Here is a 25379-nt window from a genome sequence, read left to right on the forward strand (position 1 = left end):
TTAAGCGACTTGTGTGTGACGTCATTAAATTGGCATGCCCCAAACATTAAATCACCAATAATACAACACTGGGTGTCGGGCAGGACACCTACTTGTTAATAAGGGTAATAATAATAATAATAATAATAATAACTTGCATTTATATAGCTCGTTGAGAGCTTTTACTGACTGAAGTTCTTAGCCCAATATTTCCCAATATTTCCCTGCACTGACAAGGAATTGGAATATAGGTTGCAATTTGGTCTCATTTGTGGGGGCCTGGGTTCAATTCTCAGATGAGTTAATTTCATCAAGCATCCCGCTAGCCAATCACAGCGTGTCCTGCGAAGCATGGTCCAATGGGACCCTGGCGTACAACAAACTTTGGCCCAGGATATTCTTTAGGGTGTTTTTCCCCCCGGTTTTCGACCAGACAACAAACTTTGAGCGGTTTGTCCCAGGATGTAGGCCGGACATTGTAGACGCGCCTCAGTTTACTTAGAGTACAGTAAGCCCGGAAATTTTTGAACGTGTTTTTCTGTTGGTTTTTGACAAGACAAAGACAGATTTTGGAGCTTAGCCTATTGCTCCTGTTCCAGGAGCACCTCTCAATTATGGATTGCAGCTTTAAACCTATTCCCCCATCAATAAGCTTAAACGCTTACATCTGTGAAATTTGCAATCTAAAATACTATTCAGTGTCATAAAGCATCACAATGAAGAAGAATGCAAATATGATGACAACTTTGTATTGAGCAATGATATTCAATCACGTTGTGAGCTGACATTGTCATTACACCCTGACCCACAGATGGTTCTGGATATGACGTTTGGTGGTGGAGGTCATACTAAAGCCATTCTGAATAGTAGTCCTGAAGTCACAGTCCTGGCCTTGGATCGAGACCCTACAGCGTTCTCTTTGGCTCAACAGTTAGCCAAGCTGCACAAGTAAGTTTCTTATTAATAATGCTAATAATGTAATCGCTACTCCATTGAGGTATTTTTGTCACTGTATCCCTTGCGTTGTTTGAAAGCTGCCTACACAATGACATTGATTATCATCCAATATAATTTTTCACCTCATTGCTAACTTACAGTTTGCAATGGTATCAATGAAAACAGTTTTTAATGGTGGTATTTTGTTACGTTAAAATAGCTCTTTCTGAGGTTATCATGAAGCCTTGTTCCAATAAAGAAATGTAAACAGTACTTTTTTTAAAACTTGAAAACAGGTCAAATTTGACCCTAACACAATGGAAGGCACCAGTAAGACTCCCTAATAGGGCAAAAATTTGTTTTTCCAAAATGTTCCTGATCCATGTTGATGACATGAGTGTAGACATACTGTGTAGTGATTTTCGTGATTTTAGGGCAAAATCTGTAGGAGCAGTGTCCAAAAATGTGTTTTTAAAAATCGGCCTGAAGGTGGCGCTATATGGGACAGATTCATGTAGATGGGATGAGTGTAGACATACTGTGTAGCGATTTGCGTGATTTTAGGGCAAAAACTGTAGGAGCAGTGTCCAAAAATGTGTTTTAAAAATCGGCCTGAAGGTGGCGCTAGAAGAGGGCCATGTGAGAAATGAGGGGTGGGGTCTCCGCGTTGCCTTGGCGGACGAAAAGGTACCGGCCCCGGCTCTCCCGGACGCTCCTAGCCCGAGTTACGGCATTTTATGTGAGCTGCAGTGGAGGGGGTCCTCCACTGGGGGCGCCCACCACTTTGGCATCCGTTCTGGAGCACCAGGAGTGGGTGGTCCCCAGGAATTCCCCGTGAGCAGCCCCGTTGGGGTGGTCATTTGCTCATTTTTGCACATTTGGTCATTTTTTACACCTGGGGGTCCCTGGAGCTCCGGGGGTCCTTGGAGGTTGTAGTTTGGCAGGTAAGGAGTGTGTGTGCAAAAGTTGACATGGATGGGGGCAACGGTTGTGGAGATATGAGCAGGGCAAAAGTGTGACGTGTGACGTATGACTCAAGGACGGACATTTTTTTTACACCTGGGGGTCCCTGGAGCTCCGGGGGTCCTTGGAGGTTGTAGTTTGGCAGGTAAGGAGTGTGTGTGCAAAATTTGGCATGGATGGGGGCAACGGTTGTGGAGATATGAGCACGGCAAAAGTGTGACGTGTGACGTGTGACTGACTGACTCACTCACTCACAGACGGACAGCCGGTGGAGGTTTTGGTAGTAAATGCGACCTACGGTCGCAACAATGCTATTTGCACATAATATATGCAAATTTCATGTGAAATGTGTCCTCTGCAGTGGGTGCTATTACAGGGCTCCTGGTTGAACAGTATGCCTCGACATGACAGTAAGGCGAGTTATACAGTAGTATAAACCTAGCTCTGGTCCATAGCGTTAGATGGAGTTCTCACTATGTGACTTTGCGCCCCCTACATATCTTGTCAATAGAATAATTCCATTGACCAGATCTGTAGCACAGTGGAATAACCAAAATATTTTTTCCATCCGGTGGAATATTTTCTTTTGCTGACCAAACATGTATTTTAGAAAGCTTGCAACATAAAACCGTGGTTTTGGTTAGTAGCGAAAGTGTTTTATCTTTTATTTTTTACTGCAGTCGAGAGAGGCTGTGCTACAGGGGGTATGCGGGCAATGGCCGAAATGTCACATAGCGTTAAGGAGAACTCCTAACGCTATGGATTTCCTTAACGCTATGGACCAGAGCTAGTTTAAACTCATCATTTGTATAGATTCGATTTGTTCACGCAGGTGAGTATCAATTACTCATCCAGTTTTGTCTGCAATGCAAGTATATATATATATATATATATATATATATATATATATATATATATATATATATATATATATATATATATATGTGCACACCTTGACAGAGAAGGGAACTTGTAGAATAGTAAAAATACACATACTTTGATCAGTGTTTTCTAAAGATTAAGTTGTTACATCTTCCTTGACTGGACCCTATCAATGAGATATGGCTGTGAGATCCATTTTCTCTGTTTTAGAGGAAGCCCCCCCTCCCACACACACACATCCACCCCCACCCGTACTCATAGCTGGTGGGCCCCAGCATGTCATTTGTCAGAGCGAGGGCCCACGGCTGCAGTGTGAGGGAGACGCAGCCTCCCACAGAGGATCCATCAGATGTGTGGGGGTGGGAAGTAGAGAAAAGCCCAGAGAAGTTAAGCAAAGAGAGAAAGAGAGCGAGCGAGAGAGAGAGAGAGAGAGAGAGAGAGAGAGAGAGAGAGAGAGAGAGAGAGAGAAAAAAACATGAGCATTACAGTGGAGAAAAAAAAACAGGGAGACACCAGGACACAGTGTCTAATAAGGCAGTGAGGGAGTGTGTACTGGTGTACGTGCGTGAGTGAGCGAGGGAGGATGAAAATGAGATGTTCCTAAGACCATGGCGTGGGTAGGAATCCTTTTACGTAGATTCTGGGGAAACCTCTCTCAAGGGAATTGGCTAGAGCAATGCGCCTGTGAGAAGGGGATGAGAGGAAAAAAATAGAAAATCAAAACACAGCACTGTGTCGGCAGCAGTATACCCCTGCTATAAACCCTTTCACGCCCACTTGTGAGAGAGTTCAGAGGCGCTGGAGGAATCAAGCAATTAGCCAATATTATTGGAAGCCTGAATAAAAGACCGAGGCAGCCCCCGCAGTGCATCCATATAACAGGATTGGAGAGTTCCCCCACTTTGCTCCTGTGTCTTGCAGAAAGTACAACCTTGATGCAAATTGCTGAGGGGTATTGTATAGATTGCAGCACAATAGAAATCAAGCACGCATACAGTTAATGTGAGTGTTTGAGATGCTGGTTATGAAAATAAACCCTGTTCTCTGAAGGAGGGAACATAGACGCAGTGCATAGGAATGTAGACGATGCCTGCCGTGCTCTTTTGATTTTAATATTATTAACAGTTCCAAAAGTCTTTGGTCTTTGCTGTGACAAAGTCAGGGATAATATCACCACACTCCTACAAAGAACTGGTAATTTGTGACCTACACTACTGAAAAAATGTATGTCCTTCTGGAAGAAGCCATGAGATCCATCCGATCTGAAAGACTTGTGTCTTCATGTTCCACTGTTGGTGGCATTTCAAAGGCTCATTGCTTAATTAATCCAATTAAATAAAAACATTTTTATTTCCGTATAGCTTAGAAGTGAATAGCGCCTCAGTGCAGCTGAAGAGTTCATGTAACACGTAGCACTTGAATTAATTGCGACTGAAGGTCGCAGTTAAGTATGTAAACCGGCAAGTACTGTCAATAGGTCCGTAACACCTCAATGTCTATAGCTGACCTCAATGCCTATGGCTGACCTGCCCATATATGGAGGCTGACCTGCCCATATATAGAGATCCCTGATGTCATCCTGGCATATACAGTATGGAGGCTGACCTGCCCATATGGAGATCCCTGATGTCATGGACCTCCATATATGGAGCTGACCAACACTGACATCAACTCTACATCACCCAGATCTCCATATATATAGCTATGGTTGACTCATTGTCAGTCTAACCAATATGCCCATATCTCCATATACATGGATCTCCATATATGGGTATCTATTAATTAAGGATAAAATAAAAGTCCATAAATGAGTATTCCCAGATGATGCCCTGTTAGGGGAACCACAATAACAGAATCCATATATGGCCAAGACAGATGGTGTGACTGCTTTCCGCCCTTAGGCATCTTCTGTAATCAGTAACGTGGGTCTTAGCCTAAGCCTACATTCAAAGGCTACAGCTTATAATGCAAGCATTATTTGGGATTGCGTATATGCTTATGACCATGCATGCACTTGGACATTTCTCCTTTCATTGTGATGTTATTTCTTTCTCTTTTAAAATGGAAAATGAGCTCAAAAAATAATTTGAGTTCGAATATCTCTCTACCACGGCGGGGACAAACCTTTTGTAGTAAATGTAACTAGTTACTTTTTGAGAGCAGTAACTATAACTATATAACTATAAAACTATATAACTATAACTCATAAAAGTAACGCAACACTGGTTACAGGTAAAAAGTAAGGGGAAGAAAAAGTACTATCGTGTACGACTGTACGTGTACAGCAATACAAGGCAAAAAGAAAGACAAGAAGCATCGACAATACAGAGCAACGGTAGGTAAGACCTCCTCAACTGTTCTGCACTTTGATTGATTGAAGACGTTTTTAGAAGTTTGCATAGAAAAGGGTACAGTTTCATGACGGTATAGTTCACTGGTACAAGGTCAACTAAAAGGAGATCCTAGGAAAGCACTTGGCTTATTTACAGAGGAAACCATTGAAGTATCTCATATAACATTGAATGACAGACGGATAGAACACAGTACTATGCAGTAGATATAAAAAAAAGTAAATAAAAATAAAATAAACAGTGCAAAAAAATATATACAGCAGGTAAATACAAAGAGGGGTCAGGGGAGGCTGGGCTAGGTTTGTTATTGCCAGTTGCGAATGGCTGCCGCCTGTAAGCGATTTTTCGGGGCGATTTTAAAGAAACTGCACAGAAAAAGCAACAACACAGGTTACAGCAGTGGTTACCAAAACTTTTAGCTTCCAAAATACAGATTTGATGTCTCCCCGGGACCAAACCAGTGAAAATAGCCTATCTACAGTACAATCTCCCAATGTGTCGCTTCATGCCGCGTTGTGAGCTTGTAGATCCGCTATTTTCACTACTTTTTTATTTTTTTATTATCTATTTATGGAATTTCTTAGATTTTTTTTAAATGTATAATTATTATTATTATTTTATTATTAATTATTATTTTAAATGTAGGGGGAAAACATTGGATTTTTACTGCAGTCTTTTTACTCTGCCCATAAAAATTGGTCCGTGACCCACACATGGTGTCCAAAGGTGACCACCATTTTGACAGAAATTAAAGGATAAGACTATATCTAGTAGTAGTAGTCTCTCTCTCTCTCTCTCTCTCTCTCTCTCTCTCTCTCTCTCTCTCTCTCTCTCTTACACATACGCACATAGGGTTCTAGACGGCTGGCCCCTTTGGTGCCACACCGCAAACATATCGTCATACAAAAGCAAAAGTGTTTGACTTCCATGTACCCTAGCAGGTCAAGTTGCTCACTCAAGGCTACACAATGTCTGGAAGCACTTTGCGAGTAGTGGAGGCTAGACACCAGGTGTCGATTAGTAGGCCTGTCACGATTTACTAAACCCACGATTCGATTCGAATCACGATTCAAGGTTGACGATTCACGATGTCACGATTATTTCACGATTTTTTCAACAAATTTATTTTCCAGAGAAATTACCCAAAAAAATCCACAATTCTTACAATTCCAGTATTTTTTTTGCTTTTAACAATACTGTTTTCTCTTATGTATAATACCCGACTGGATATGAGAAGGGAAAATCTCGATAGTCCGATCTCCCATTAGTCCTACTAAGGTTCGGGTTAGTGTTAAGGTTAGAGATAGTGTTAGTCAATGGGGAGAGTAGGACCAACACACCGTCGGACTAATGAAACATCGCAACAACGCTACGCACTAAGTAAAATGAGGTGTCATTGAGGTGGTTCCAGGGGACCCACTAGCTAAATAATTTACTGTTGAAATGATTTCTAGTTATGGGATGCACATTCAGTTAAATTAAGACCAGATTTGACAATGTACCATGAAACATAGGCTTGCTCAGGAGATGCTGATTTTTGAACACTCCTGATCTTGGCCTGATCTCTAGATGTGAGGGCCCACACCTCTAGTCATTATAATTTGAAGTCATTGTCAAGAACCTCTATTGTACATTATGTAACCCTAGATGTTCAGCTATTTGTTTATTAGAGGAAACATTTTGTTTTAACTGAAATGTGGATGAAAGGGAATGATGCAGCATGGCCGGTGCTCTTGTTACTCTTGCTCTTGTGTTCTCAAACCCTGCATTGTCTACATTGGAATAGGGTCTCATATCTTCTGCAGTAAACATCGCTATTGCTGTGGTGATCTCCTTTGCCCTTCTTGAATAATTTGCATAAGGTCGCCCCAAAGGCTGCCGCTTTCATATGTGTGTATCTGTGGTTTTTGCCTAGTGCCACGGATCGACAGCGATGTTGGTGTAAATGAACTGTCATGTTTGAGGTATTGCCACTTACATATCCTCTCCTTGTTGAACAGAGGTGGCAAACTGTAATGATGGTTACGCAGTATAACTTTAGTCCTCTGACCACAGGGCGGGTAGTGCAACAGCAGTAGTGTCAGCACTCTTGTGCTGGTGAAAGGAAAGGGGGGCTGTCATACCTCCGCTTCTCTATGTGTGTAGAGAGATGACTCACAGGCAGAGGGCAGTTATGTTCTTAGTTGACACTATAGCAGGAAATGCAAAATGTTGTTGTTAAAACAATAAAAAAAAATAGTTCTAATATTAAAACAGAGGCTTTGACAATATTCCAGTGGTGGGTGGGTGGGGGTGTGTGTGTGTGTGTTGTGTTGTGTTGTGTTGTGTTGTGTTGTGTTGTGTGTGTGTGTGTGTGTGTGTGTGTGTGTGTGTGTGTGTGTGTGTGTGTGTGTGTGTGTGGTGTGTGTGTGTGTGTGTGTGTGTGTGTGTGTGTGTGTGTGTGTGGTGTGTGTGTGTGTGTGTGTGTGTGTGTGTGTGTGTGTGTGTGTGTGTGTGTGTGTGTGTGTGTGTGTGTGTGTGTGTGTGTGTGTGTGTGTGTGTGTGTGTGTGTGTGTGTGTGTGTGTGTGTGTGGGGGGGGGGGGGGGGGATAGGGCGATATGATTTGAAATTAAGGCTGGGCGATATTAGGAAAACCTTCGATATTCAATAACATCGAATACCTCGATATCGATATTACTCACGATATTAGTAAAAATGATTGCATTATAGTTTTTTTTCTACTTTAGGTCCACTGCCTGCCTAAACAGATAATGAATAGCATATCCATGCATGCACACTGCACAATACGCATAGAAGGTTAGGTAGGTTTTATTGAAATAACCACACCTATGGATACAGATGGACTGCTTTTTTGCATGAGCTACAGTACAGTATGTGCATGCATAGTGTCTGTTAATTAATTTGAAACATACACCAATACCTCATTTCAAGCCGTCTTCGTCGATATGTATACCTTGCATGTTGATACCTCTATATCGATATATTTTCGATATATTGCCCAGCCTTACTTCGAATCAATGTCAATTGTAGTTAAAATATCAAATCTACAAGCTCACAACACGTTGGCTAGTTTAACAGGACACAGTTTATAGTATAATAGGGCTTAAGTTGTTATTCTGACTTTGATGTCGATTTGTTGATATTAAAGGGGAAAAGGTACCTTCTTCTTAATTTTTTTGATTAACCTCATTCAGCGAGATTAAGTCAGGTTTTAAATGTCAGTTTTGAGATATTTTCAAGTTAAAGGGATATTCAACAGGGAGCAGTGGAAGGGACTCTCCGCTCCACATACAAACCCATTGTAACTTTTAACTGATAAAATTACCAAAAGTTTTTTTGAAAATCCCTTTAATCCTTTTAATTTCACAGCCATATCTGAGGCTCAGATACAGCATTCAGTAACACGTCCGCCTCCTGAAGGGCATCATGTGAGTGACAATAGGTCAGTGAAGCCTGTAGGAAACAGAACACTTCTATCCATCAATTGTTGGCCATCACAGTCATAACCAAGGTGGTCCTCAATGGGATATCTCGGGCAGTCTTCCAGGTCTGATTTTCATACCTATTTATTTTTGAAATGTTCATACACGGAACTGTGGGCCATAATAGAAATAGCCTACAGTAAATAGCCTAGTAACACTTTATAGTGGTAATGTTAAAGATATGGCTTTAATCTACGTACAGCGGGACTGGCTCCCTATTTGGCAATTAGCATGCAGCTTGTCTTTGACACTTTGCACTGTTGTTTTTACTAATGATCAAAGAATTAACCAGTTCAATGAACAATGTATCAAGCAAAAAACTTTCTTTCTAATATCCAAGAATGTCATGTTTAAGCAAGGGAAATCAGTTCAAATAAGAAACTGGCCATTCTTGAGAGCAATTAATTAGTATCAAAGGTAAAACATGTTTAAACTTTTGAAAATATGCACAACTAATCCCAAGAAATATTTGAAATCGACAATTAATAAAAAATTGGGGCAAAAATAATGTACTAGAAAAATCGATCACCAGGGGGTCACGGTGGCACAGTCGGTAGCGCTGTCGCCTCAAAGCTAGAAGGTCTGGGTTCGAGTCCCGCCGGGTGACGCTGGGGGCGTGTTCTCCTCCGCATCATCAGCGCCCACACCCTAGGTGGGGTTGGCGAAAGGGCCTTTCTGTGTGGAGTTTGCATGTTCTCCCCGTGTCCCCTAGGGTACCTCACAAAAACATGCAGTAATCCTGGTCTCTATAATGCCTTCCCCTGGTCAGCCGGGCGCCTGATGGAGGGGAAAGAACTGATTGGAATAACGTGTTCCTTCCTCACGCTACGTCCAACCGGGGAAGCTGTTATTTATTGAATACAGCTCTGCCTCTTAACATCATACTGTATACCTCACCAGGCTGGCTAGCAAGCTGGCAAACCTGGGACTGAACCCTACAGTATGAAACTGGGTACTGGACTTTAACTGCCATACCCGAAATGGTCAGGGTGGGTAGACACACCTCTACCACCGTCCTTCACCCTAAGCATTTGAGCCCCCGCAGGGTTACATACTGAGTCCTCTGCTGTACTCCTTACGACTGTGTGGCCATAGAACAGTTCAAACGAGAGAGCCTATCTAGAGGAGATGGCAAGCCTGACGCAGTGGTGCAAGGAAAACTGCCTCTTCCTAAATTTCGGAAATAACCCAGAGCATCCAGTCGGTAGCCATTATGGAAAGAGCTATTTTACCAGGACACAGGGAGGTGGTGAGGTTGGCTGAACACACCACAGGGAGCTCTTTTCCATCCCTTTGGATGTGCATGGGTTGGGCAAAAAAATATTATGGACATGGAATTAAGGACAAATATCAGTAACAGACTCTTTGTGATGATGCGAAAAGGGCAGCTTCCCCTTTTTTTCTTCCTGTACGTGGCTGAATGAGGCCTTGGTCAAATCATTTGGTCAAAAAAATGTTGTACCTGTCTTGTCTCTGCCCTTCTACCTCTACATTTTGACTTAATTTCTGTCTCATCCAGTGTCATTACTTTTTACCACGGTACCACGGTCTTGCTGCTTGTACTGTACCAGTATTCTTGATTCTTGAATAAAAAATACTTTCCAAGACACTATTTTCTACCAAATCAGAATATTTGTTTTTAACTTCTAATGAGTGTTGAAATTTATATATTATTATAATGTATTCATTCATTTCCATATCTGACACACATATTAGTGCTTTGAATTGGTTCTAAACTTCCGGGGATAATTTGACTCAGCTCAAGTACACATTCCAAAGGAAACCCATTCTTCTAAGGCATTGGGACTTCTATGCTTGTTTTTCCTTTTTCTTCACTCACTGTAGATATTTTCATCACTGCTCCCCTGCTGAAAGCAATCAATCAGCATCTTGTCTTAGGCTTCAGTGACGCAGGTAAAGGAACCGAGTAGGTCAACACTGGGGAATATTTCAGGCTTGATTTGTGAAGAGGCAGCACGTCATGTGGAATGTGCTCACACACACACACACACACACACACACACACACACACACACACACACACACACACACACACACACACACACACACACACTTCCTGGTGTCCTCAATGCCTGCAACCTTAAACCTGATTAGTATTTTGTTTTACAATGGTGTTGCACATCAACATCTACATCTAGATCTACATGCTCACAATGCACCATATCCTCAACAGATTTTGAGGTAATAGATCTGCTATTTTCAGTGCACGGCAGTGGTATGACTGAGTATAAATTAAGCCTTATACCTTACCAGGTGGGTTTAAAAGCAACAGAATGTGAATGTTTGAGCTGATGTGTGCATGTCAGTGTAACCAGCGACCATCCAATCACTGATTCCCATTGTTGATGACATAACTGATCATAAAATACGGGCAGTGTACGTCACTAGACAAATCCATACCTACTGGAAAATGGCAATATTGAAGGTGCTGTCACTGGAGAAAAGTAAATACATGTTGTCAGTGTCATGTACTAAGCCAGGGGTGGGCAACTTTGATGATTGAGAGGGCCACTATATTTCCACCTTCACTCCTGCGACGCGTTTTGAGCTTGTAGATCTTCTATTTTTGCTTCTTTTGAATTGGAATCATGAATAATTTTTGTTATTTTTTTAATTGGAATCCTGATATGTACAATTGTATATCATTTCAAATGCAATAGTTATACTCATGTTAACTTTATGAACCTAAATACAAATACGTTGGATATGAAAGAAGACAAACATTTTAGTACTACTATACTAGTCATTAAGCTACTAAGATAGACTGAAGTCATGTTTGCATGTTTGGAATTGTAACAGCTGAAATCAATAATATATCAGTATTCTGATATTAACCTGCGGGCCGCATTAAGTGAAGGTGGGGGCCGCATGTGGCCCCCGGGCCGCCTGTTGCCCATGTATGTACTAAGCTGACAGCTCCCAGTATCTCAGACTCGGTCGTTGTCATGACATCTTAGCGTGTGACGTAAGGATCACATAACCTCCATAATACATAAGGACTCTTCAGACTGTTAGACTCTTTACTCATCGACCTTATCGTTAAATACTTATTTTAAGACGCAATTCATTCGTTGCAGACCGATCCGTTTGCCAACTCATCCATTGACTCGTCTACCAATCGGCCTGCCAGTCTGCTGCCCATCTGTCCGACTCTGTCTGCCTGCCTGAACCCCAGTTGTGATGTGTCGCGTTTTGAGCTTGTACATTGGCTATTTTCGATGATCGACGCCGTTGTACGAAGAATTGGATGGCACACTGCTAATCATTCACTGCCCTCTGCATCGATTTCAGTGAAATGAAGCAAAACCTTCAACAATCTTTGAGACATTGTTATTCAGTCAATGCAATGAACTTTGGCACCGAATGCCATGAAGTAGAAATGTTTAATACGCATTTTGATACACAGCAACAGTATAATGTAAAAATGTATGTGTTGTAGGAAAATTCTGTATGTTCCGAATCTTAATGAGTCAGACCTACAGTATATGATACAAAAATACAGATCATCCTTAAGTGTCTTGCAGATATGCAGTTTTATTTTTTTTCAGCTGCAGCCTTCTATGTTGCAGTTAACTCAGCATTTCATGGGTGATTTAATGTGCCAAATTCTTGCCTGCCTCAATGCAACTCTGTTAGGTAGATCCAACAGGATGCCAGAGTAACAAAAACGATTTCTTCGTTATTCCGTTTTAAGTTTCAAATGATGTCAATGTTGTGGGTTGCTACAGCTATAAATAGATCAGATCTCTTAAGCAATTATGAGCCTACACGTGGACCTCAGCACACACCACTGAAACTTGTCCTCTTTAATAATATAAGACCTTACATAAGGCATTTATATCTCCAACCCTGTGTCTAAGCCACATAAAGAAGTTAATAATTTAGAAATGTTACGTAACTGTTTTGCATATTTTTAAACCCTTCAGCGGCTTACAAAAACATGGTGTAGAAGTGGCTCATCCTGTACAAAAAGGTTATTTTATCCCCCCTATATGTTCTTTGTGGTATGTGGGAGGACGCAGTGACTCCTAAATTGTTCCTGCTATTTGTAAAAACCTGAATAAACATCATACTGTATAATCTGCAGCACAATTACAAATACAAGAAATGGGAAACTTCAAGTAGTATACATTACATGTATACCTTACATGAATAATATTATAATTTCTGAACAAAGCACTTCTAGTTCTGTGCCACAAATTGATTTGAAAATACAAAAAAGATTAGTTTGAAAAATTGATGGGGGAAACAAACTATTTAAAAAGAGGAATTTAAGTAAATAAGTATGTTAAGAGCATTTACTTTTAGCTTTGTTCTGGAGGCAATATTTCGCTGGTATACATTTGACCAGAATAATATGAAAAGTTTCAGTGCTGAATTCATACAGTAAATCAGTGTTTCTCAAATGGGGGTAAAGTTCTTACAGTATGTACCCCCAGGTATGCAAAATATTATTGCTAAATAAATGGGTTCTTCAGAAATGAGCAGTGGTGGGAAAAGTACTCAAATGTTTTACTTAAAGGAGCTATAGTCAACTTTTTCATTGTAGGGCCGACACTTTGTTTACATCCTAGTCTATAGACTAGAACAGGGGTCTTCAACGTTTTCAGGCCGGGGACCCCCAAACTGATGGGGAGATGGAGCAGGGACCCCCTACCACCTCGTAGGGTGGGGGGGGGGGGGGGTCGGGGCTACGACATATTTTTTATTTTAAACAAGTACAAGTTACAGCGAGCATGGTGGGCCGTACCACTACCATTTCTAAACATACTACTTATTAACTGAGAACAAATGTCAATAATATCAACAATCTGTCAATTGCATAGTACAGTAATCATGTATTCAAGCTATTCAAAATGGATAGAATCATTATTTATTTTTTAACATAAATGTGAAAAATGTAAAAAAAAAAAAAACATTTTTTGAAATCTTTTTTTTTCTTTTTTTTTTTCAAGCATTAATTTCGCGGACCCCCTGCAGTACCTCCGCGGACCCCCTAGGGGTCGCGGACCCCCTGTTGAAGACCCCTGGACTAGAATGTAAACAAAGTGTCGGTCTGACAATGGCCAAAATTAGTATTTTATCATTATTTTACGCTTTTTGTGGTCATTTTTGAATAGAAACACATATGAAGCTTATTTTTTTATAAAATATTTTTGAAACATTTTTTTATTTTAGCATCCGTTTTTCAAGAAAAAGTTGACTATAGCTCCTTTAAGTAAAAATATCAATACTGCAATGTAGAAATACTCAATTACAAGCAAAAGTCTGGAATGAAAATTTTAAAAGTACAAAAGTATTGGTATCAAAATGTACCAAAAGTCAGTAGCGTAGCGACCCCCCGCCGGGCCCCGATGCGAGGTTTTCACCACAGCAACTAGTCTGGATCACATTGAGTAATCAGTAGCACTCGTCAAGAGGGCCAATAGAGCAGGGGTCTTCAACAGGGTTTCCGCGACCCCTAGGGGGTCCGCGGAGGTACTGCAGGGGGTCTGCGAAATTATTGCTTGATAAAAAATAAAAAATAAAAAAGATTTCAAAAAATGTTTTTTTTTAATTTTTTTTAATTTTTATTTTCCACATTTATGTTAAAAAATAAATCATGATTCTATCCATTTTGAATAGCTTGAATACATGATTACTATGCAATTGACAGATTGTTGATATTTTTGACATTTGTTCTCAGTTAATAAGTAGTATGTTTAGAAATGGTAGTGGTACGGCCCACCCTGCTCGCTGTAACTTGTACTTGTTTAAAATAAAAAATATGTCGTAGCCCCGACCCCCCCACCCTACGAGGTGGTAGGGGGTCCCTGCTCCATCTCCCCATCAGTTTGGGGGTCCCCGGCCTGAAAATGTTGAAGACCCCTGCAATAGAGTGTCTTCTCAATCCGGTATAGCATTTCAAAATAAAAGTTGTCTTTATTTTTATTTTTTATTTTTTTATTCCCCGGAGCGGTGGCGGGCCCTAATGCCTCCGGGCCCTAATGCGACTGCATCGGCTGCTTCCCCTATAGCTCCGCCCCTGCCAAAAGTAGAAGGTAATCGTTTTGCACAATGTCCCATTTCAAAAGTAATCAAATGTGTAAAATGTATATACAAATATTTTGATATCTGTTAACGGTGTTAGCTTGTAGATCGGCTATTTTGGCCGAAATGGACAGTATATAGAGCTGAAGTGGGTAAGTAGGTGTTTTGTAATTATTATATTCAAAATCTACTAAGCGACTAATGACTAAAGCAGTAACTAAAGTTCAAATAATTATAGTGGAGTAAAAGTATAATATTTGCCTCTGAAATGTAGTGGAATAGAATTAAAAGTAGTAGTACTGACAATTGGAAATACTCCAGTAAAGTAAAACATACATCACAATTGTACAGTACTTGAGTAAATGTACGTAGTTATTTTACACCACTGGAAATTCCATTTGGAGAACCACTGCAGATTTAGAAGAAAACAATTATGCGACTTCTGGCCAATATGCAAACCAAGTAACTCTGCAAAAGACCAGCCGTCTGTAAGAGGGCCGTTCTGTATGTCAGTCAGTCTGTCTATCTGGGGCTATAATCTCGCAAACCAGGTTCTATTCCCGGCCCGGCAATGTGTCAAGGTGTCCCTGAGCAAGATCGGGACTTCCCATAAGTCCGAAGGTTCATTAGTGCGAAGGTTCATTAGTCCGAATTTAGTTAGGGTTACTGAGGTTAGGGTTAGGGTTAGAGTTAGGCATAGTATTAACAAATTCGGACTAATGAACCTTCGGACTAATGAACCTTCAGACCAATGCCGTGGCACCAAGCAAGACACTGAACCTCTAACTGTTTTCATTCATCATTTAAAAAAACAATGATTTTAAATGGTGAAAATAGCCAGTGTGAGGCATTATGTGCTTGTGATGCCCTGCCTTATGATGAGGCAGGGCTTTAGTTAACAAATGAAGAAAAATTTGAAACTTATACAAGGTTTCTGCCCGACAGTGACGACTTACTGTCTTGTTGGGCTGAAACCTGGCACAAATTGGAATTAGAAGCATGGAGTAAAGATTGTAGTTTATTATAGGGTTGCAGCGATATATCGGCCACACATCGGTATCGGCCGATGTTTGCCGTTATCGGTCAATATCGGTATCAGCAAATAAAGCTGACATTAACCGAGCCGATATTTATCTGTTATTGTTAACTCATTTAACGCTGATCCCAAGTATACTCGTGAAAAATACTCTAGTATTTAGAGTGCCGATCCCGAGTATACTCGCGTAAAATACTGTATATAGAGTAACGCCGGTTCTCCTACCCTACAGTCCGTTGGAATGTCCTGGCACGATCGGCCTCGCCGATTCATCATCATCACGGATCCACGTGCACAAAATAGTAATCCCTTAACTCATTTGCTGCCATTTAACAATACCTTCCTACTCTCATATGCCCCTGTCTCCATAGACTTCCATGTAATTCATAGTGCACGGATCATGCACACCCATGCCTAGATAATGCACCACGTGTGTCCACATTGCTCACAGCTTTCAAACAAAAAAAAATCCGAATGGAAATCCGTTCGGGCATTCATGAGATAGCAGCCATTATGTTTTCCTAAAATGTAAACAAAGATGGCTGCCATGTTTGAAAGATGGGGTTGCTATGGGGGTTAAACATGCAATTTCGCGATTGCTATCATGCCTACTACATTTTTTGGGGTCAACAAAAAAAAATGTTTTGTTTTGGTTTTTTTCAAAAAAGGGAAATTCTCGGGTTCTTCGGGCATGGCAGGGCCGTACATCGGGATTTTTTCGGGCTCCTCGGCCATAGCAGCAGATTAACATGGAGGCCGACGGTGGATCTCATTTTTAATGTCCATTTTCTCCAAACAACACTTTTAAAGCCAAGGATGGCATTAGATTCTCGCTACAATAACATAATAACAAAGGCAACGACCGGCCATTTTAGCAACGGCATGGGGTGACGAGCGCTTCCGTTGAATGACGTCATGACGTCAACCCTGAAGTGTTTACGCAATGGACTTCTGGCCTTCAAAATAAGATAATGGCTGCGTATGGAGCCTGCGAGAGGCACGCTGGACATTTAACCCGTTCATGTCTGGAGCACTAAATGGGTTAAGCATACATTTTGAGCTGGGTATGATGGTGTGTTGGTTATTTGCATGCCTACCAAGAGAGTACATTCTGAACAGTTATTTCTTATAATGATTTATTTGTTTCCCTGGCCCAAAAGGGGAAATAATAACACCAAAAAGGAAATAAACAAATATCGGTATCTGTATCGGCTATCGGCCAAGAATTTCCATATCGGTGCATCCCTAGTTTTTTAGTTTACCGAATAATATAGGCCACCCACTGGCAGTCAAATCCACAATATCTTGGTGGAAATAAAGTCAACCGCACTACTGAATGACGTCTTGCATACTTTATACGATTACAAAAGAAAAGAGCAAAGCCTCACAGGTTGGATATTGGTGCTACTGGTTTGTAAGGACAGTAGCAAAAGAGCAGTGGGCAAGTGAGGGGGACGTAGAGGAAAGCCTCTATTATAGATTTTCAACAAATCAGCTGTACAAGATAGTGAAGGATAACTGCAAGGCAAAAGGAAAGCCCAGGCAGCGTGGGTGAGATGCTCCCATGCTCGCTGTACTCCATCTTTCCTCTTGCATCAGTGGGTGTAGAAATAGTGGACCCACCGGGGTATGCTCTGCTCTGAGATGTCTCTAGTTAAGCTCTGAGTAGGAAGAGACCACAAATTATGTTCGTTAGGGGGACAATTCTCCGTAAAGTTCACCTGAGAAAAATAAGTGGGTGAATAGGAAGATGAAGAAGGATTTCTCACTTCTTATTCATCTGTATAGGATATACAAAGTGGCTCAGTCATGTCAACTTGAACATACCCGCACCAGAGGACATGGCTTTGTTGACATTGATTTACATGCCTTTTTTGTATTTTTTCAAGTCAATTAGTAGTAGTTTCTCATTTATTATATTAGTATTATTATATTATAATTATAATATAATATAATATAATATAATATAATATAATATAATATAATATATTATAACATAAATATTGTCAGCTTCTGTCGGTTTCTCAAACACCTCAGTTTAATATAAATAATTAACCACATGGGTTCCTGACCTTAAAAGTAGGAAGATCCTGCTACACATCTACTGCTCCCTCTGGCTCGTGTATAGAGGCTTGCTTCTCTTGCTTATTTCTACCATCATCTTTGTTCACACTGTCTTGAAAGGTCACATGAAAAATGCATGAACATGACTGGAGGATCTCACCTTGTGTGCCTGAGGGAGTGGCTGAGCCTTGTACAGTTCCAGACAAGGAAGCAGTGTTAATTTTGACAGCAAGTCTTAGTCTTAGTCTTACGTCTTTTGAATAACACACCATTTAGTTTTAGTCCTATTTTAGTCATCTGAAATAGTTTAGTCTTAGTATACTAAATATCAAAATCATAGTCGTTTAGACCTAGACCACAAACTTACACTGCAAGGAAGGGTGGCTGAGCCTTACAGTTTCATCATTAGGCTAGAGCAGGGGTCTTCAACAGGGGGTCCGGGACCCCTAGGGGGTCCTCAGAGTTACTACAGGGGGTCCTCCAAATCTTTGCGTGATAGAAAGAAAAAAAAGAACGTTAGACAAAAATAGCAGATCTATAAGCTCAACAACGCCTCGCACTCTCGCAGCGCTATTTTCGGCAAATAGGTTTGGTGTAGAGGCGAGAAGTATTGACAGTTCAAGTGGTTAAATATAAGAAAAAACAAATTGACATGAATACAAAATACACCAACGATTGTGCTGTCAAACAATGCAACCATATGGAATCTATGAAAAGGTTGTGGGGGTCCCTGCTTCATCTCTCTCTCTCTACTAAGGTGTCCTTGTCCTGAAAACATTGAAGACCCCTGGTCTAGAGAATTCCTAGGCTGCCATTCAGGATACAGTTCATATACTGTATGTTTAGGAGGTTAAGTTGACTTTAAAATAATGTATTCTACCTTTATACAAGCAATCCTTGAAATAGTATGTCCCACACTTATAATGCAGTGCACCTTTGGCCCATTATGTGACTATACTAAACGTTAGAACGTGATGGATCCAAAGTGGAAAAATACAGGTGACTGTTAGAGACTTTTTGGGTGACGTTGTGTGTAATGTTTTAAAATGAAAAGCCAGAATGATGGATACATACAGGATATATATATATATATATATATATATATATAAGGCCTTCTTGAAGAGCCATCTTCAAGAAGGCCTTAGTGACCTTTTTTTCTTCTTCCTGTAATTAGTGTGGTTGCTAATAGGCAACACACCATTGTTCTCGGTCCGAGAATTCTTTGACAGCAAAGTGAACCTGCTTTTTGTAAACTTTTGCACATAAACGTAAAGGTGACGCTTTTGGTCATGCTTCACACACTGTTGTCATGCTTCAGAAAACATCACAATGTATAATAATAAACGCAGTGGTGCTTTGGTATTTTCTTTTCAGGGCGGACGGTGATTTATTGATGTAACAGATGTCAGCAGATCTAATGGTGGGAAAACTAAATTATGTTTTCTAGTCTTAATTACATTTACATTGTTACTTAAGATTTTATTTTCTAGTTTCATTTAATTCAATTAGAAAATACAGCGCTGCAGTAGAGAAACAAAGCTTGCTTTGAACAAATCTCAAACAGGAGCCATGTATGAGGACACATGCACATGCAGTCACCGCTGGAAACCTACAGTAGGTGTTACAGTATCCATATGAATAGTGGCTTGTGAATCTAGGGGGATGCGCTGCACACCACTCACTGTAAACCTGGTAAACTTGTTATGCAAATATAACCATTTGATTAGTTAGGCTATATGGCGCCGTGCGTCGTCACTCAAATCTATGGGGACGCGTTCTAGCATGCACAAGCGCAAGCACTGTTCCGTGCCGTTTCTGTGCGTGCATGTGGGAAAATTATTGTCCGGACGCCGTGGTGGTATGTCCGATCAAAGCTGATAGAGGCATTATCGGCTGATCGCGATCACTCACCGATCAATCGGCACATCTCTATCTGACATCATACATACCAGTAAGACTCCCTAATCGGGAGATAAGCGACCGTCAGGTCGCAGCGTGATTTTAGCGCAAAATGTGTAGGAGCAGTGTCCAAAAATGTGTTTGAAAAAATCGGCCAGATGGTGGCGCTATATGGGACAGATCCATGTTGATGACATGAGTGTAGACATACTGTGTACCGATTTGCGTGATTTTAGGGCAAAATCTGTAGGAGCAGTTTCCAAAAATGTGTTTGAAAAAATGGGCCTGATGGTGGCGCTATATGGGACAGATTCATGTTGACGGCTCTCTTGGCGCCGCCAAGGCGGACGCGTGGGTACCGGCCCCGGCTCTCCCGGTCGCTCCTAGCCCGAGTTACGGCATTTTATGTGCGCTGCAGTGGCGGGGGTCCTCCACTAGGGGCATCCATGCTGGAGCACCAGGAGTTGGTGGTCCCCGGGAATTCCCCGTGAACAGCCCCGTTTGGGTGGTCATTTGGTCATTTTTGCACTTTTTGGCGGTGGCGGGACCCCTGGAGCTCCGGGGGTCCCTGGTGGGGTGGAGGTTGTGGATTGGCAGGCAAGGAGTGTGTGTGCAAAGTTTGGCATGGATTGGGGCAACGGTGGCGGAGATATGAGTTGGGGAAAAGTGTGACGTGACGGACAGACTGACAGACTGACAGACTGACTGACGGACAGACTGACAGACAGCCGGTGGAGGTTTTGGTAGTAACTGCGACCTGACGGTCGCAGCAATCCTTTTTATGCCCATACATGGAGATCATGGCAATGCAGCATACAACTTCTGGTTACAAAATCTTGAGTGCTTTGCTATGCACCAGATCCTCTGCACAGTCCACAATTGAATCATGTCATCAATGATGCCATTTATATCAAAAACATGAATCAGCCTCAAGATGTATTTGTTTTTACAATGTTACATAGTAAAGTAAGTAAGTAAATTCACTAGAGCCGTTATCTCTCTCTTGTCTTTGTTCATCCTTTCCCTCCCCCAAATGCTTCCTTCAGTGATCGAGTGAAACCAATCCTTGGCCGCTTCAGTGAACTTGAGGCCCTACTGCGTAAGTTGAACATTGGACCAGGTAGCATCGATGCTGTCCTCCTAGATGCAGGCTGCTCCTCCATGCAGATGGATCAGCCAGAGAGGGGCTTCTCACTCAGCAAGGATGGACCCTTAGATATGAGGATGGATGGAGCCAGGTAAGTGTTCCACCACATGTGATCTATTGGTTTCTCCGTTGAATCAGTAGTACTGTGTTCCATAATTGTGATCTATTGGTTCTCAGTTGAATCACATAAAAATGGGTTAGCCAAATATGTTTATCTGATATGATGCTTGTAACTATATAAAAAGAAAGCAAGTCTTTCCGACCACCAGTTGTTTATGGCCGATTGAAAATGCACAAACATGGAGCGAAAGCAGGCATTTCTGTGAAAAGATTAAACAGGAAATAAATGGAGATCCATTTTTTTCGATGACGTCTTTACACGTGATTGTTCCGCTGATGCTGTGATTCCAATTCCTCTATCTACCGGTAGAGGAATCTACCGGCTTTGCTTCTCCTGGAGGAAATCATGTGGTCAGTCTCCTACACACTGACTAGCAGATCGTCAACCTAATTTGAGGCATGTTACTGTCCAATACTAATAGTAATTGATAGGGCTGTCACGATTTCGAATCGAAACGCGAATCGAACCGAAATTGACATTCGATTCAGTGAATTGAAATCACAACCCGAATCTCGATTCACTTCCGCGCATGAAAATGTTAGTTGTTAGGGCATAGAACCCAAAGTTTGTTGTTTATGTTCAACCTTTTGTTATTCTCAATCTCATTTGTTATTATTCAAATAAAAGTGACTTATTGAGAAAGTGTTTTTCAAGACAATAGCCTAAATGTATAGTCATATAGCTCTCAGTGCTGAAAAAAAGGAGGTTTATAAATATATATCCTATATTGTTAGGGCTGGGTTCGGTAACCGCCGTACCGCCGTATCGCGGTATACCGCGGCCTACCGCGGTGTCAGGGTCCTTACCGCGGTCAAAAAAGACAAAAAAATAGGCTATTTTTATTGAGAACGAGCGAGTTTTAAAACGGGGGAGAATCGAGGACCGCATGCGCTTCATGCCGCTCTGCTCTGGGCCGCGCACCACATGTTTGGAACAATTGGAAGCTTGGCCCGTCACAGTCTCCGACAGAGAGTGAGACACAGTAGACACTGGAGCAGTGCAGTAGCCTCGGTCAGCAGCGTTAAACTTTCTCCATAATCCACACGACACAACTCACACAAGTATGTTTATACATACCTCGTGGCCGTTTCTTTTTTATTCATACGGGCGGAGCGCGACGCGAGGACTAAAACCGAAAATGAAACCAGCGCTAGTGAGTACTTTTACAGTATAGCGCGTGTGCCCGTCGTTGTTCGACTACAACCTTTTCTGTCAAGTCTGGTAACTAAAACCTGTTTACTATGTTTATATCACCACTCAATCAATGCGATTTGAGACGTGAGTTTGCATAATCACAGACCGTACACAATTACTATACCCGTCTCATCTGGTTTGTTCACAAACAGCGTGCAGTGAAGCCCCAGTAGCCTACCAGTGGCGTCAGTTCAGAAAAAGCTAAGGTATGGCAACATGACAGACACCAGTCATGTTGACATACCTTAGCAACAGGCACGATGAAAGTACATTTTATTATTTCCCCCTGTAGCCTAGGTATGGCAGGTGCCATAGCTTGCCATACCCAATTGACGCCTCTGTAGCCTACGTTACTATAGTAACCCGACACTGCAAAGATCTACAAGCTCAGAACGCGTTGCGAACGCGACGCGTTGTGAGCTTGTAGATCTGCTACTTTCAAAAGCCAGACCCACTGTGCTGTACGGGGAACTCGAGCAGTCGGGCTTATAGGACCGTGGAGAGACGAATTTTGGGCAGATGATAGGAATATTTTGTCTTATCGCCGAACCTTAATTAATAGATACGGGGGTGCGGTAATTACCGCAATACCGGCGGTAAATGGGAGGACGGTAACCGCGATAACAAAATGTTGATACCGAGCCACCCCTAATATTGTATCAAAAAAATCTAATCGGATCGAATCGTGACCTTAGAATCGAAAGTTGAATCGAATCGTGGATTAGGCATATTGTGACAGCCCTAATTGAATAGTTTTACTAGACCACTAAACACAATTGGGAACACAAACCTCTTCCAAAAGCAGGGGCAAAAAAAAAGAGACTGAAGCTCTGATGCGTAGCAAACTGTTGCTCCAGGTTTGCAGGTTCATGGCAAACAGCACAACACTCTCAAAACTGCTGTCACAATCCAAGTGCTGCTGCAGAAAACAATAGACTAGGAAAGTAAAGATCAAGAATTTATGGCAATAACCTCTGCCAACAGACTCTTCAAAGAGGCCTCTTATGAGTTACTAATGCTTCCCTGTGACCTCTACACACACACTACACCCACCTCAACAAGCCCTAGTAAAGGTGTGACAATACAAATCCCCTGCCAGACGAGGGCCGTCACCTGGACAAATATAATCCTACTTAATAACTTTCAGAAGCTTCTACAAAAGGTCTCAGTGGAACAACTGAAACGGCACTTCAGCCAATTTAAACATGCCATCAAACTTGAACACAATCTGCTTGAGAATGAGAAATAAAAGATCCACAGGATAACATCCTGAGACCAGTCCTAAGTGATTCAATCTTTAACAGAAATTATTTGACCACAGCCTTTTCTTTCATGATTTTTGCTTCATATTATGAGGTATTCATGTTTCCATTTAAACTTGCATGTGTCAAATTTAAAAGGCAAATTATGAATGGGCTACAGAACCCCTCCCCTTTTCACAGTCAGGACGACCCCAACACCACCAATATTAAAACGTATCATCACAAGTCTCTATCCATTTCTCTTCACTGCAGTTGTGGAGTATATCAAAGTTCAGGTGTCGCTAAATAACTCTGTGGCAGGAAGGATCGTTTGGGGAGATTAATATAAGCAACTAAGGGTCTAAGTAATGTGCTTTGAATCATCATGCGCTTTCTACAGAGAGTGGGTTAGGTTAACCCGACTACACTTGTGTAGCCGCTGACGTCACTCGTTTGCGACCCCTCTTTCTTTGTTTATCTACTAGCCTAGCTCAGCTGTGTTTAGCCATTAGCTTACTATGCCTAACCCTAACCCTAACCTCCGTGGGGTGAGGCGCTATCATTCCTGCCGACGCTACGTTGTCGTTGTTGTGGATCAAAGTGACCGCTTGTTCCGCCCGCGCTGCACGACGAGCGCTCCGGTTCTCGATCTAACTGATTCTCGATCTAGCAGTGACATGTATATATATATATATATATATATATATATATATATATATATATATATATATATATATATATATATATATATATATATATATATATATATATTTTTTTTTTTTTTTTTTTTTTACCCTATAATGTTCCTGTCAATCCAGCTTTTTTGTTCACTTCCAGCGTTATTGTGAAAACGTAATAATGTGATCATGTGCAATTGTATGTTCCTGCTTCTGTCATTTGCAACAAAAATGTATCCCCATCACTTAATACTTGCGCATCTAGCCATTACAAGGACTATTACTTTCCTCCCATCAATCTTTCCATTCTAGAGGATGTTGATACTGATATGACATGAGCTTTTCAAATAAACAGATTGTTCCACTATTCCTAGGCGCACAGTTTGATTGTTACATATGCGAGTAATCAGATTTAGTCCGCAAATGTCCCAGTCTTCACTGTCAAAAATAAATGTGTACTTTACGGTTTCATTTTGTAATGTACTTGGAATAGGCCTATAGGACAATAAATTCAAAGTAGTTAAGTTATAGTTATAACAATTTTACAGTAAATTATTCAGTACACTTCACTTGACTCTGGGATGCATATAGTACCATCAAAAGATTCTTGAGCACCATCACTAAACTTCAGCTTCCATATTCGGGGGGGAACATTAGCCAAAGCCTTCAGATTTGAAAGCTCACAACTCGTTGCAATGCAAGATGCTGTGAGCTTGTACTGTAGATCGGCTTTTTTGTCAAAGAGATTTGGATTACAGAGCCAACTCAGGTTCAGTTTACTAAGTCTATAGGGTCGTTAAAATGTCAAACCACCGTGAGATGTTTATTTTAAGAATATATCTCCATAAATTGACTTGCTTGAAGTAGCTGTTATGAAGCTGTTGTTGAGGTGTTAATGAATGTGTTAAACCTCAGTTCATTAACGTCACAGTCCCGACACGACCTGGAAAACATTGAAAACCTTAAAATAGTATAATTATGCAGATTTCCAGTCAATGGAAATGAGAGAAAAAAAACATTTACTGGAAAACTGATTTATTTTTGTACGTGCTATTGTATAGTTAAAGAATGTCCTTAACAGCGTACTGTATGAGTGCGCAGCTTGCTTTGGTCATAATGGTCAGATAGGCAGTATGACGTAGGTGTGAGTGCAGCAGAGCGTCTCCAACCAGTTATTCAATTACTTTGTTTCCCCCCTATAGCATAGTACAGTATATGTGATAAGTACAGTATTATAAAATATGAACATAATTACTTGATATCGATATACAGTAGGTGAGTCACATCAATATTTTATGTCGTGGAAATGTACTGGAAAACTCTCTTGAAAATGGTGGGAAGCCTAAACGTAAGGA

The 25379-nt window shown here is 41.2% G+C and overlaps 1 protein-coding gene across 1 annotated transcript in view; it reads left to right on the top strand.

Annotated features, from left to right (window-relative positions):
* mettl15 (methyltransferase 15, mitochondrial 12S rRNA N4-cytidine) overlaps nt 1–25379 on the top strand; it is a gene marked incomplete at both ends in the record, with an annotated part of 74078 nt that overhangs the window by 40535 nt on the left and 8164 nt on the right. The window contains 2 exons of the mRNA XM_080730209.1: nt 791–927; nt 20691–20882. Coding sequence (XP_080586335.1) covers nt 791–927; nt 20691–20882 — 329 coding nt within the window. The remainder of the gene's footprint in view (nt 1–790; nt 928–20690; nt 20883–25379) is intronic.

The sequence above is a fragment of the Nannobrachium achirus genome (genome assembly GCF_963921795.1).
Source record: "Nannobrachium achirus genome assembly, chromosome: 7".
NCBI lineage: Eukaryota > Metazoa > Chordata > Actinopteri > Myctophiformes > Myctophidae > Nannobrachium > Nannobrachium achirus.